This window comes from Toxorhynchites rutilus, chromosome 2 (genome assembly GCF_029784135.1).
Source record: "Toxorhynchites rutilus septentrionalis strain SRP chromosome 2, ASM2978413v1, whole genome shotgun sequence".
NCBI classification, from domain to species: Eukaryota; Metazoa; Arthropoda; class Insecta; order Diptera; family Culicidae; genus Toxorhynchites; species Toxorhynchites rutilus.
In genome coordinates, this window is record NC_073745.1 from 206,273,461 (window position 1) to 206,288,907 (window position 15,447).

The 15,447-nt window shown below is 37.9% G+C and overlaps 1 protein-coding gene across 3 annotated transcripts in view; it reads left to right on the forward strand.

Annotated features, from left to right (window-relative positions):
- Window positions 1–3,426: 3,426 nt before the first annotated feature.
- The window catches only part of LOC129770541 (growth hormone secretagogue receptor type 1-like), a 55,443-nt gene continuing 43,422 nt past the window's right edge, over window positions 3,427–15,447 (forward strand). For all 3 annotated transcript variants that reach the window (XR_008742136.1, XM_055773437.1, XM_055773438.1), the window contains exon 1: window positions 3,427–4,315. Coding sequence is in view for 2 of the 3 variants with exons in the window: in XM_055773437.1 (XP_055629412.1) it covers window positions 3,623–4,315 (693 nt within the window). In the remaining variant the exon portion in view is untranslated. The remainder of the gene's footprint in view (window positions 4,316–15,447) is intronic.

Below are 15,447 nucleotides of genomic sequence, written 5' to 3' on the forward strand. Positions count from 1 at the left end.
AATGCGCTTATTCAATGTGAATAATTATACACTTAAAAAAGCGTAAAATAATTGCACTATACAACAAATGTGCGGACACGAAATCGCGATTTTACGTTGAATTATTTTGGTGCATACTTTTATTAACGATAACGATTCTAGACTTTCGAGAAAAAAGTAAAGATTTCATCAATCGCCTGGAGGAACCAAGCAGAATTTAAGTTAGAATCGAATATCCGGAAATATTCTATTCTGCTTAGTCACGATCAACCCTGCTTTTGGAAACAGACGTCTTGAAGGTATCATGTTGTTGAATTGAACAGACATTTCACAACAATTTTATGAACTAGCGTCGAATTAAAAAAAATGGACCTAGCTGCTTAGAGCGAGTACAGTATTTCAATATTTTGTTTCAATTCGACGGGAAATCATCTGGTATTGTCATTTCTGTGTAATATTAGGCTGTCAAAAAAGTCCTGCGGTATTTTTTTTTGAATATTCATTTGTTCATAAAATTAGTTACAATCATCTGTTTTAAGTCAAATATGCGCCGTTTTGTTCGATGACTTGTTCCCAACGAGATGCCAACTTCATAATACCCCTGTTATAGAAGCTCGCTTCCTTATTGGCAAAAAACTCGGATAGCCAATTTTCACAGGCCTCTTGTGGCTAACTTCTGACTACCTAGCTCGTTCGCCATGGACAAAAACAGGTGGTAGTCACTTGGTGCAAGGTCCGAACTATACGGCGGATGCAAAAGAACCTCCCATCCGAGCTCCCGGAGCTTCTGGCGCGTCACCAAGGAAGTGTGTGGCCTGGCATTGTCCTGATGGAAGACAATGCGGCCTCTGTTTATCAAAGATGTCCTCTTTTTCATGAGTGCTACCTTCAAGCGGTCCAGTTGTTGGCAGTACAGGTCCGAATTGAGCGTTTGGCCATAGGGAAGCAGCTCATAATAGATTATTCCTTGACAATCCCACCAAACACACAGCAGAACCTTCCTGGTCGTTAATGAGGGCTTGGCCACCGTCTGACCGTCGATACGGTCAAAGATGTTTTTTTGCGTCAACGTGTGTGGCACCCATACATCGAGCTTCTTTGTGAATCCAAGCTTCTTCAAATGGTTAATAACGGTTTGATGACTTATCCCCAGCTCATGGCCGATGCTACGGCTGCTACTATGCCGGTCTTTCTCGGCTAATTCAGCGATTTTGTCGCAATTTTCGACGACAGGCCTTCCGGAGCGTGGCGCATCTTCGACGACCTCTACACCAGAACGAAAACGTTGAAAACCATCGTTGTGCGGTGGAAATGAAAACTGTATCGGGTCCATAAACTGCACAAATTTTATTGGCAGCTTGAGATGCATTTTTGCCTTTGTCATAGTAGTACTGTAAAATATGTCGGATTTTCTCTTCATTTTGCTCCATATTTGCGACACTATAACTCACGAACGACTTAACCAAACAAAACACTGTCAAGGACTATATTATAGCGCGCAAAATACCTTTCCAGCTAGCTATAGTATGACTCGATACAACGAATACAACTAGAACTACACGCTTACAACGACACCTCGCGGAAATACCGCAGGACTTTTTTGACAGCCTAATATAAACTCGACAAAAAATAGAGGAACAGAGTGCGAAGTCAGGAATTCCAAGAGATTTTTGATTGCTGTAACTTCGTGAAAAATAAACGCATATTGGTGAAAAGTATATGATTTTGAAGCTACAATTATCATGTATTAGAATATTTTACGTACATAATTTTATCTTGGTGTGTGTAGGTGAAGTGGGCAACAATATCGAGAATAAATGAAAAATCGATTTTTCTCTTTTTTTTTCAAAGATTTTCTCAAGTAACACATTTTTTGCTAACCAACTCAATAGCAAATCCAATTAACCTTATCAACCAGCTTTCATATGGTTCCTATAACATTTCTATATATTTCCTCTCTATACCGAGCTATTTCAGTTTGAATGAAAAGTTACCCCTTCGTCTTTGATGATGAATTATTCAATAAACAACCAACAAAAAATATTTAAAGATTCTGCATCGATTTCAAAAAAGTGACAAAACAGGATTTTTATGGTGCTTTACAAAACTTTAATTCTGAAAATATCGCAGTAAGTTCTACCATTTGCAGGCAAATTTTTAGTCTAGTATATTCCTTAAGCATCTGTGAACGTGAATACATTTGATACGAAAAGTTTATTTTCATTCATAATTTTTATCATCAAAGTGCGTATATTCGTATGCGTATATGCCATTTTTGCCTCACAAATTGGAAGACAAACCATCAATGCCACTTAACGCGAATGTTACGAAACATCCAGTACTTAAATACGAGTACTTTCAAAACAAAATGTTGACAAAGTATTCATTCATTTACAAACTAGAGAATATGTAAAATTAGCGGTACTTTCGGATTCTAACTGATTCGAGCTTTACCCTCTGATGTGCATGGAAGAATTGATGAAGGTATTGTATTCGCTATTGTAGACGCCATCGGCCTAATATCATCTTTGAAACTAAATGAATTTACAAATTTATCAAAGTTTATTTTCATGGTGAGTAATGATAAATTTTAAATCAGCGATACTAATTAAATTTATAATTTCGAATTCAACTTCTGCATTAGCAAGCTTTGCTCAACCCTTTTTGATTGCTCAAACTTACCCAAGTTGCATTTTCCGGTAAAAGTATAATTTTCATTGCGAAGGAAACTTTCACATGACTGCATACACCGTCGATTCTGTTGAATTGTAATATGAAAAATATAAAAATTGTGTTCGTCATCCTTAGGTACTGCCCAAATATGCATGGTCATTTCCTATTGAGGCATCTGATAAGATTTTCATACAGAGGGAGACTCCGCCCCTTGTCCCAAAAATAATGAACGGAAGCCGTTTCTAACTTACCTACGATTTTAATCATAACATTTGAGTGACTTCCGAATGCTAAATTAATTGTCCAGTTACATCCCCGCCCTCAACGATTCCAAACGATGCTTTCCCACGATATAATATTGGTGTGTAAACATTGTGCCATTTTCGACTCCACGTGATTATCTTTTTACAGGTTTTTCCAAGTGTTTGTCGTATTGTCACGACGGGATATCTTTTGGAGCGAATGCGGAACAAATCGAAACGACCTGAACGTGAATGCTTGTGCCACGGAACTTATCCTATCGGCAACTGGTGTCTGTGTTGTGAGAAGGAGCTTCACCTCGGTCGAGTGAACCATCCACGAACGAATACACTCGTGAGGGGTAGAGGTCTAATAGTCACGAGGGCTGTTCACTTGCTGGGGAAGTTGGATTCTGCGCGTTACATCCGGTAACGCGGAACTCACAAACTTCATTCATATTTACGAAGAGTGCCAAACGAAACGATATTTGTAATGCTGTTTGGCGGTAAAACCATCCAGTTGCTGATAAGCCGGTTTAAGCGAAGGATTGGAAATACGAATATCAGTCGCGGAAGTAGTTGTATGAAGGATTTAAGGAGATGCATCACACCACCAATGGAATAAATCGGATTTACTCGTGGTTCTATTACGTGAATGTTTTGTGCTGCTTTGGAGGAGTGGAATGTGATCCGTTGCAACGCCAAAAAAGTGTTAAGTGTCGATACTCAATATGAATGGTTCAAACGTTGAGCGATTGAAACTGAACATAAGCTTCGAATTATGCGAAGCTGATATCGCCAGCTTCAACGAGCTGACGTTGAAATTGTGTTTGGATATCGATGAGCGGGACGGAACTACCCATCACCCCATAGCGGATGGGACTTCGACAATGATTGAATATCCGTCAGATGGTTCGATTTTCTTGGAATGGGGTTACATTGTTGGCGATTTCCTTACATTTTACTACACGCCGGCCTTGGTTGTTATCGGATGTATCGGGAACATCCTATCGGTGTTAGTTTTCTTCAATACGAAGCTGAAGAAGCTATCTTCCTCGTACTACCTGGCGGCGCTTGGTTTCAGCGACACGTGTTTCCTGCTCGGATTATTCGTAACGTGGTTGAGTTTCTTCCAGATCCATATTTACACTCGTGAAGTTTATTGTCAACTTTTTACCTTCACAAGTGGTCTGAGCAGTTTCCTGTCGGTTTGGTACGTAGTGGCGTTTACATTCGAACGCTTCATAGTGGTTCTGTATCCGTTGAGACGTCAGAGCTGGTGTACGGTTCGCAGAGCCAAACTGGTCATAGTTAGTCTGACGGTTCTTGGAATACTACATAGCGCTCCGTACATATTCTTTGCGGGACCACAATTTTCCGAGAGAAGCAACTCGACCATTTGTGATGTACGAGAGGAATACAAGGTAAGAGTACCGGTGAAAAATAACGTTGAACTTTTGTTTACTATTGATTATGTGGCTTGTTTGTTCATTTAGAGTATAAAAAGAGAAGTATAGTTGATTCGTCCATTCGTTCCGATAGAATGTGTACTTGTGTGCTCTGTAGTGTACTTGTAAATGTACAATTAAACGGAATTAACTGCTGTTGAATTCGAATCCAAAAGAAAAAAACATTGTGATTTGCATTTGCAATTTAATGTGAAGTGAAGAATAATTTCGATAAGATTGTTACCAACAGTGAATATACACCCGGTAAATGATATATTGTGTTTTAAGTAGTAGGTATGATCGAACGCAACACTAATATTATTGATGTAGGATTACGTCTTTCGGGAACATATTGGGATACAAATTGAAAATCAAAAATCAAGCATAACTTGAAAATTGTCCAATTTCAAACCCGTATTGCACAATCATTTCATGTTGGATTGATGAAATTTTTGCGTCAATCGATTCCGGCACTCCATAATAATTTTTTATATTGAATAAAATAATATATGTCACTAGCTGACCCGGCAAACTTCGTCCCGCCAAAAATTTGTTTTTTGTTATCAATACCTTCAAACATTCACGTTTTCTTACTATGAGCAAGTTCATGGGTCCAATCGCAGAACTGTTCATTGATTGATCTTCTATTCGTCTCCGTTGAATTTACTTTTCATTATAAAATTCCTAGTATTTTGAAAAAAAAACTTATCATTATAATATCAGATTATTGTCAGACACAATTCTCGTTCAAGATTTTTCAACCACTTGTAAATAACATGTTTCTCCGTTACATGGAATAAATGTTTTATACAGAAAATATGATAGAATAAAGACAGCCCTAAGTCGGACAATTCCTTCCTCGAGTCCTCGAGAATCCATTTCCAGTTTCGAACAAAGATCAATTTCGCTAGCGCAAACATCAAATGGACTAACAGCACTTGTCACTATGTAATTGTAGTACATATTTAATTTTCAGAATTTTCCCTTTTTCCTACATAGTTTTCCGAAAATTTTCAATTGTAATGTTTGGCTGGAATATTTTTGGTTGAAATATGTGTAATATTTTTATGGGACCCTCTCTCCAGTCCAGAGAAGGGAGGGGTGTCATACAATTATAGAAACATTTCTCATACCCAAAAACCTTCACCTCCCAAATTGTGCTTGATTAGCTTTCAAGTTATGCAGAAATTTGTGTTTCATTTGCATGACAGCCCCCCCCCATCTTAGAGAGGGGGTGGAGAGTCTAATCATCATAGAAACATTTATTGCACCCTAAAACCTCAATATGCCTAATTTGATTTCATTTGCTTGAATAATTCTTGAGTAATGCAGAAATTTGTGTTTCGTTTGTATGACAGCCCCCCTTAGAGAGGGGGGTGGAGAGCCTAACCACCATAGAAACATTTATTGCATCATAAAACCACAATATGTCTAATTTAGTTCCATTTACTTGAATAATTCTCGAGTAATGCAGAAATTTGTATTTCGTTTGTATGGCAGCCCCCCCTTAGAGAGGGGGGTGGAGAGTCTAACCACCACAAAAACATTTATTGCATCCTAAAACCTCCATATGCTTAATTTGGCTCCATTTTCTTGATTGGTTCTCGAGTTATGCAGAAATTTGTGTTTCATTTGTGTGGCAGACCCACCTCCCCCCCCCCTTAGAGAGGGGAGTGGAGAGTCTAACTACCATAGAAACATTTATTGCACCCTAAAACCTCAATATGCCTAATTTTATTTCATTTGCTTGAATAATTCCTGAGTAATGCAGAAATTTGTGTTTCGTTTGTATGGCAGCCCCCCCCCCCTTAAAGAGGGGGGTGGGGAGTCTAACCACCACAAAAACATTTATTGCATCCTAAAACCTCCATATGCTTAATTTGGCTCCATTTTCTTGATTGGTTCTCGAGTTATGCAGAAATTTGTGTTTCATTTGTATGGCAGACACCCCCTCCCCCCTTAGAGAGGGGGGTGGAGAGTCTTACCACCATAGAAACATTTATTGCATCCTAAAACCTCAATATGCCTAATTTGACTTCATTTGCTTGAATAATTCTCGAGTGATGCAGAAATTTGTGTTTCATTTGAATGGCAGCCCCCCTTAGAGAGGGGGAGGGGTCTCAAACTATCACGAAAACCTTCCCCGGTCCCAAAAACCCCTACATACCAATTTTCATGTTGATCGGTTCAGTAGTTTCCGAGTCCATAAGAATCAGACAGACAGACAGAAATCCATTTATATATATAACTAGCTAACCCGGTAAACTTCGTCCCGCCCATTTACTTGATTAATTCTCGAATAATGCAGAAATTTGTGTTTTATTTGTATGGCAGCCACCCCTAAGAGAGTGGGGAGGGGTATCTAACCACCATAGAAACATTCATTGCACCCTGAAGTTTCCATATGCCTAATTTGGTTTAATTTGCATGATTAATTCTCGGGTAATGCAAAAATTTGTGTTTCATTTGTACGGCAGCCCCCTCTAAGAGAGGGGGAAGGAGTATCTTAACATCATAGAAACATTTATTGCATCCTAAAACCTCCACATGCCAAATTTGGTTTCATTTGCTTGATTAATTCTCGAGTAATGCAGAAATTTGTGTTTCATTTGTATGGCAGCCCCCCCCTTTGAGTGGGGGAAGGACTGTCTAACCATCATAGAAACATTTATTGCACCCTAAAACTTTCACATGCCAACTTTGGTTTCGTTTGCTTGGTTAATTTCCGAGTAATGCAGAAATTTGTGTTTCATTTGTATGGCAGCCCCCCCTTAAAGAGGGGGGAGGGGTCTCAAAATATCACGAAAACCTTCCCCGGCCCCAAAAACCCCTACATACCAATTTTCATGTCGATCGGTTCAGTAGTTTCCGAGTCTATAAGAATCAGACAGACAGACAGACATCACTTCATTTTTATATATATAAGAAGATATAATACAATATAAGCGCGTAGTTCTAGTTGTATTCATTGTATCGAGTCATACTATAGCTTGTTGGAAAGGTATTTTGCGCGCTATAATATAGTCCTTGACAGTGTTTTGTTTGGTTAAGTCGTCCGTGAGTTATAGTGTCGCAAATATGGAGCAAAATAAAGAGAAAATCCGACATATTTTACAGTACTACTATGACAAAGGCAAAAATGCATCTCAAGCTGCCAATAAAATTTGTGCAGTTTATGAACCCGATACAGTTTCCATTTCCACCGCACAACGATGGTTTTCAACGTTTTCGTTCTGGTGTAGAGGTCGTCGAAGATGCGCCACGCTCCGGAAGGCCTGTCGTCGAAAATTGCGACAAAATCGCTGAATTAGCCGAGAAAGACCGGCATAGTAGCAGCCGTAGCATCGGCCATGAGCTGGGGATAAGTCATCAAACCGTTATTAACCATTTGAAGAAGCTTGGATTCACAAAGAAGCTCGATGTATGGGTGCCACACACGTTGACGCAAAAAAACATCTTTGACCGTATCGACGCATGTGAATCGCTGCTGAATCGCAACAAAAACGACCCGTTTCTGAAGCGGATGGTGACTGGCGATGAAAAGTGGGTCCCTTACGACAACGTGAAGCGCAAACGGTCGTGGTCGAAGCCCGCTGGAGCGGCTCAGACGGTGGCCAAGCCCTCATTAACGGCCAGGAAGGTTCTGCTGTGTGTTTGGTGGGATTGTCAAGGAATAATCCATTATGAGCTGCTTCCCTATGGCCAAACGCTCAATTCGGACCAGTACTGCCAACAACTGGACCGCTTGAAGGTAGCACTCATGAAGAAGAGGCCATCTTTGATTAACAGAGGCCGCATTGTCTTCCATCAGGACAACGCCAGGCCACACACTTCTATGGTGACGCGCCAGAAGCTCCGGGAGCTCGGATGGGAGGTTCTTTTGCGTCCGCCGTATAGTCCGGACCTTGCACCAAGTGACTACCAGCTGTTTTGGTCCATGGCGAACGAGCTAGGTAGTCAGAAGTTAGCCAGAAAAGACGCCTGTGAAAATTGGCTATCCGAGTTTTTTTGCCAATAAGGAAGCGAGCTTCTATAACAGGGGTATTATGAAGTTGGCATCTCGTTGGGAACAAGTCATCGAACAAAACGGCGCATATTTGACTTAAAACAGATGATTGTAACTAATTTTATGAACAAATTTTATGGAAAATTAAAAAAAAAATACCGCAGGACTTTTTTGACAGCCTAATATATAGACGATAAAAGAGCTGTGGGCAAATATTATAAAGCATTTTTATCGGTTTATGTATAATGTCGTTAATATTTACATTATCAAAATAAACACATCTGTATTGTAATCTTAACTTGCTGTGCTATTCATAACAAAATTTATTGTTCACTAATGATGACAAATGTGTCGTAATTTACGAACAAAACGAAAAAGAAAAACAACTGGAAATTGATAAAAAATCAAAACGTGGTAATAGCAGGAAAAAAAATTTTAAAGCATTTCCATCAGATTAATTATACGAATGTGAATGTTTCAATGATTTTATTTCAAGAGGCGTTTTATTTTATAATAGACTGTAAACTTTAATTTCGATCAATTGTAAACACGATAAACCGCATTGATTTATTCATAGCCCTGATCAATTTTGTTCTCAGTGTCTCGAATTCTGTGGAATAAGGAGTTCAGAAAATATTGAGGATAATATATGTAAATATGAGTAATCAGTCATTCCATATCAAACCGATATAAAGGGTGTGTCACATCAAATTGCATCACGGAAAAAACGCTGTAGAAATTTAATTTTTAGGAATTATAACTTTTCGCTTTTAATCAGATAAGAGTGTATAGATCACGTTGGCCATACTTCACTGTCAATTTTTCGTAAATTTGGAAAAATGTCGTCGAACGAAAAAGAGCGTCGTGAATTAATCCTGTGCACTCATTTCGAGAATCCGGAGTTGTCACATCGGGACATCGGTAATATGCTAGGAATCGTCCAATCCACGGTCAGCAGAGTACTAAAACGATACTTCGAGAACCTAACCATCGACCGGAAGGTGAAGAACGGCAAAAATGGATGCTCCGTCAGTGAAAAAGATCACAAGCGCGTAGTTAAGCAGTTTAGACGTGATCCGAGAAGTTCGGTCCGGGATGTCGCCAATAAGCTGAATTTGTCAAGTTCATTCGTCCAGCGGACCAAGCAGCGGGAGGGCCTGCGTACATACAAGGTTCAGAAGGCTCCTAACCGCGACGAAAGGCAAAACATGGTGGGGAAGACGCGAGCCCGGAAGCTGTACACCGAATTGCTGACGAAGCCGCATTGCCTGGTAATGGACGACGAAACCTACGTCAAAGCGGACTTTCGTCAGCTGCCGGGCCTGTTGTTCTTCTCCGCAGAGGACAAATTCAGCGTTCCGGAGGAGATTCGCAAGCAGAAACTATCCAAGTTTGCCAAAAAGTACATGGTGTGGCAAGCGATCTGCTCTTGCGGAAAGCGGAGCGCCCCCTTTGTGATGACCGGCACGGTAAACGGGCAGGTTTACCTTAAGGAGTGCCTACAGAAGCGCTTACTACCACTATTGAAGCAGCACAAGGGCCCGACTATCTTCTGGCCGGATCTCGCTTCGTGCCACTATTCAAAGGACGTGTTGGAGTGGTACGAAGCCAACGGGGTCACCTTCGTGCCAAAGGAAATGAACCCGCCCAACGCGCCGGAGCTTCGCCCAATAGAGAAATATTGGGCGATTATGAAGCAGGCCCTCCGGAAGAACCCAAAAGTTGTCAAATCGGAGGCGGACTTCAAGAGAAAATGGATTTCTGTTCAAAAAAAACTACAACCTGACGTTGTACAGACCCTTATGGACGGGGTAAAGAGGAAGGTGCGTGCATACGGGCTTGGGGTCGAAGTATGAATAAAAAGAAAATGCCAAAAGTTGTTCAATAGTTTTTATTTTACTGTCTAAAATTTTCAAAAGGATCGGTCTACTGGGCGAATTTCTACAGCGTTTTTTCCGTGATGCAATTTGATGTGACACACCCTTTAGTTGTTCTAAGATTTTCGTCAAAGGTGGTAATTTTGTTCTTTATCGCAAAATATAAGACCCGCATTTTTTTATCTTTTGTTAGGGTGCCCATTTCCATTTTTGGATGGTCCGAAAAATATTTGTTTTCCACTTTTGCCCAAAAATTACTTTTTTTACAAATTCATAACTTTCGAACCACTGAACCGGTTCAGATGATCGGCATATCAAAATGAAGCCAGTGAGCTAGTCTTTTATTAAAAAACACTGAATTTGCAAAAAGGTATGGATTTTATTTTCGTAATTATTGATTGTAGTCGTTTTTTATTGTTTTCATGGCTTTGACTAGAGGGCGGTATATTTTTTTGTATTTTTTTTAAACTGAGGATATTTTACCTTACATATCTAGATATCAGAAAGGCTTTTTTCGTTTTTGAGATATGAGAATTTTCCAAAGTTACCTGGTGATCCGAAAAATCATTTTTCCTCTTTTATCCAAAAATGACTTTTTGCAAAAATTTATAACATTTTAACTACTGAAACGATTTGTAGGATCAACATATTCAATTGAATCCAATATACTAACCGTCTTCGAAAAAATATCACACTTGCGGGAAGATGGATTCTACACGCATAGGTCTAATCTAGTCACATAGGAATATTGAATGAAGACATGTTTTAAGTTAAATTTGCAAAATAATTACTCGAAAACAAAAAATAATACCTCTTTGATTTTCGGATATATTATGTCAAAAAACCTCAGCTTTCCAGAAAAATATAAAAAAGTATAGCGCCCTCTATCTTCAACCGAGAAAAATATGAAAAACTAACTCAATCAATAATTATAAAATGTAAAATCCAAATTTTTTGAAATAGTAATATTTTTTTCAAAGAAAACTAACCCATAAGCTTTAATTTGATATGTCGATCATCTGAATCGGTTCATGAGTTCAAAAGTTATAAATTATTGTAGTGGAAAAAAGGGAGTTTTTTTTTGAACCATCGGTCAATTTTGAGAAATCATATCTCAAAAATGAAAAAAAGCTCTCTGATATCAAGATATGTTATATAAAAAATCAGCTTTCTTGAAAAAATATAAAAAAATAACGCCATCTAGTCCAAAACAAATGTTATGAATTTTTGAAAATAAGTCATTTTTGAGAAAAAGTGAGAAAAATTGATTTTTCTTAACACCCTAAAATGGGAATGGGCACTCTAACGCAAAAATGAAAAAACGGGTCTATTTTTTGGTGTAATGTAATAATATAATTTAAGTATCATTAACTTCCTTGAATAGTGTCCGTGGTATAATTCACTTTGGTTTTTTTCCAAAAACGATTATTAATCAGACTCAATTACTTATTATCTAAAGTTTACAGAGTCAACTTTCACCATAAAATATAAGTTATTTTCTATGGACTTAAGACTAACATATAACAATTTAATAATAACTAAACACTAGATTAATTGGATAGGATTAGGATTTAGGATTAGGATAGAGCGAGTGGAGTAGTTTGATTTGATGAGGTGGAAGGAATCAAACTGGGATATAATTTCTTTTGAGAAATTGGTAAAGAGGAAGCATAAGGTTAAGGTCGCGACTAGCTAAGATGTCTCTAACCGGTAAGTCAGATTGCCTTCCTAGTGCCTTGAGTGAATCCGATAGATGAGCCCTGGAAGAATGAAAATTGATACAAAATAATTCACTTTATATATTTATATATATTTTTCAATGAAAACATTTGTCAAACAAACTGCAAAACTTGAACATTTTATATTGTGCTTTTATTTTTTGAGTTTAATATTCAAAGTCCCTTGAATAAAAATGGCATTGAAACAACAGAGTAAAACTGACATACAATTATGAAGGATAATAGCTTTGAATTGGCGCGTGCTTTACTCAAACTAGCGAACCGCCAATTAAAAAGCACTCCAACTAAAAAATGCCAATAAGCGAATGTGTATTGTATGAATATTTATATTTATTTTCGGATATCACCATCGCAAGTGTAATATTTTTTATGTATAATTAAATTTTATCATATAATATTTTTCTTTTATCACATATCCTATAATCGAAGACACCTTAGGGTTTTTAAATTATTACTAGGCATGTTTGCGAGTTCATAGAAAAATGAGATTCCATTTGATATGTCGATCCTTGAAATAAGCTCAATGGTTTGAAAGTTAAGAGTTGAAAAAAAATAAAACCTATGATTTCTTCTAAAAAATCAAAACTTTTCAACTATTGGACCGATTTCAAAAATCGACATACCAAATGAAATCTCATTCTTTTTTGAATCAACTTCAATCTGTCATCCAACAAACTCAGAAATTTAGGACTACAGAAAAACTTTAATTATAAAGCAATTTTATTTCTTTATTATTAGTGACTTTCAACACATTTTGGCTGGTTTGTCACTTTTACTTCCATTTTTGGAAGAATGTAGGGAGTGTAAATTGAACTCGTGACGCTTATGGTGAAAGGTAGGGATGTTACCATTACGCCAGATCACCTCCACATTTTTTATAAAGCGAAGAAAATTAGCTATTTCTTTTTCCACAATTCGTTCTTTCAAAACAAATTCCTATCTTGTCGCATTTTTTTTTCGTTATTTTAAATCTTCCAAATTGAACTCTCAAAATGTTATGTCAAAGAACGAAAAGCAAGAAAAAATGACAAATAATGGGGGGGGAGTGAATGATAAAGAATGATGAGATTTTAAGTAACTATATCAGAAAAATAATTGAACAACACATTCCTTTTTTAATTTTTTTTCAAATTTTGATTCATATAATGAATAGTTATATAGTTCATATAAGAGCAATATTCATATTTGAATAAACTTATGTAATTATGAACATGTTTATATAAACCTTCCCATCTTATCATTCTTCATTAAAGACTTTGCGTCAAGACAGCTAGGAATCGATACACTCTCAAATCAAGTATGCCTTAAAAAAATGTATTCTTCATATAAAAAAAGATTGAAAATCTGGACACTGTTTAGTTAGTGAATTGTATGGAGTTCCACTGCTGTGCTATTATGGTCATGACGGGAAATGCTATGTCACTTGATAAAATGTAAGTTTATACTTTTGTCGGCTTGTATAGTAGAAGTTTGCACATTTATATTTATTAGTTTACGTTTATTATTTACGTTACGTTACTGTCTAATTCCAGTGGTGTATAAAGATTTGTAAGAGAAGTATTGGGTAGGATATGCACTTCTATTGCAGTGGCGCACCTACAATTGCGGTATGATGTGGAATGGAAGAGAAGGAATTTGATTAATTTTTATTGAGGATCATTTATTAAACAAGCCAAATTTAGGTAAAATCAAGTTTGTCATTCAGCCATTCCATACCAAACCAATATAGTGGTTCTCAGATTTTCGTGAAAATTTGTGGTTTTGTTCCTCATGAACTAATTTTATTCCGAACCTGCCATATGCATAGTTAGAAACCATAAGATTGTCTTATCAAAGTATTAAATCTAATTAAAATGGACATCGATATCAGAATCAATTACACAATACTATTAAATGCCTTCAATCTTGCGACACTCTTCCGCGATTTCGACAAAACTTTTCCTGTCGTGAGCTCGCTTTCTCTGCGAAGAGGAACACCCCAAATTACTGTGCTCACCGTTCGACATAGAATTTATTAAAAAAAATCAATGAATATGTACAAAAGCAACAACCGAACCGACAATCGTAGCTTTGCTCGATGCAGATGAAATACAGTCTGCGACAATGAACAATTCGTTACGGACATTTTTACAGTCTGCTTGATTGGTCAAAGCGCATTGACAAAGCCCCGCAACAGGCATCTTGTTGCATCGTACTTGGTCAGTCACCACCATTTGAGCAAGTATTCCGTCAATAGCATGTGACTAACGTTGCACGTCAAGGTAGGTTTAGAGTTCCCGTGAACGTGAACGCGGACAAACACTTTTTTTGTTAACAATTCATCAGTCCATATATAAAACGAGAGGAAAACATCTTAAAACGATAGGAATGAACATTTTCTAGTTGAAAAACATGTTTAAACATAATGTATATTGATAAAAGTGGATTAATTCAATATTTCACAACGATTCTGAATTTCCAGCGTGGAATCGAGATGTTGGTGAGCTCACCATAGTTCACCGACTTCGGTGAACGTGAACGTGAAAACAGTGGTGAATATAGACGTCAAAATATTTCCCCGTTCATGTTCACGTTCGAATGTCCCAAGGCATTCTGAAAATTATTTCACCGTGAACTGTAAAAGGATATGTTTAGAAATTTTCAAGTTTTCAATGAAAATTTTGATATGGATGCAATTTCATTCAATCGGATCTCTGCGCGGGTTGAAAAACTTCATTGCTTCGAGTTGATGCGTGAACAACTGTATATTTTAACCGAATAACTTTATTGAAGATCGGTGTTTATTTACTTCACGTTTACTGCCGAACTTGTAATATGAACGTGAACCTGAACAAAATCATTCTAAAGGGTGTGTCACATCAAATTGCATCACGGAAAAAACGCTGTAGAAATTTAATTTTTAGGAATTATAACTTCAGCTTTCGCTTATAATCAGATAAGAGTGTATAGATCACGTTGGACATGCTTCACTGTAAATTTTTCGTAAATTTGGAAAAATGTCGTCGAACGAAAAAGAGCGTCGTGAATTAATCCTGTGCACTCATTTCGAGAATCCGGAGTTGTCACATCGGGACATCGGCAAGATGCTGGGAATCGTCCAATCCACGGTCAGCAGAGTACTAAAACGATACTTCGAGAACCTAACCATCGACCGGAAGGTGAAAAACGGCAATAATGGATGCTCCGTCAGTGAAAAAGATCACAAGCGCGTAGTTAAGCAGTTTAGACGTGATCCGAGAAATTCGGTCCGGGATGTCGCCAATAAGCTGAATTTGTGAAGTTCATTCGTCCAGCGGACCAAGCAGCGGGAGGGCCTGCGTACATACAAGGTTCAGAAGGCTCCTAACCACGACGAAAGGCAAAACATGGTGGGGAAGACGTGAGCCCGGAAGCTGTACACCGAAATGCTGACGAAGCCGCATTGCCTGGTAATGGACGACGAAACCTACGTCAAAGCGGACTTTCGTCAGCTGCCGGGCCTGTTGT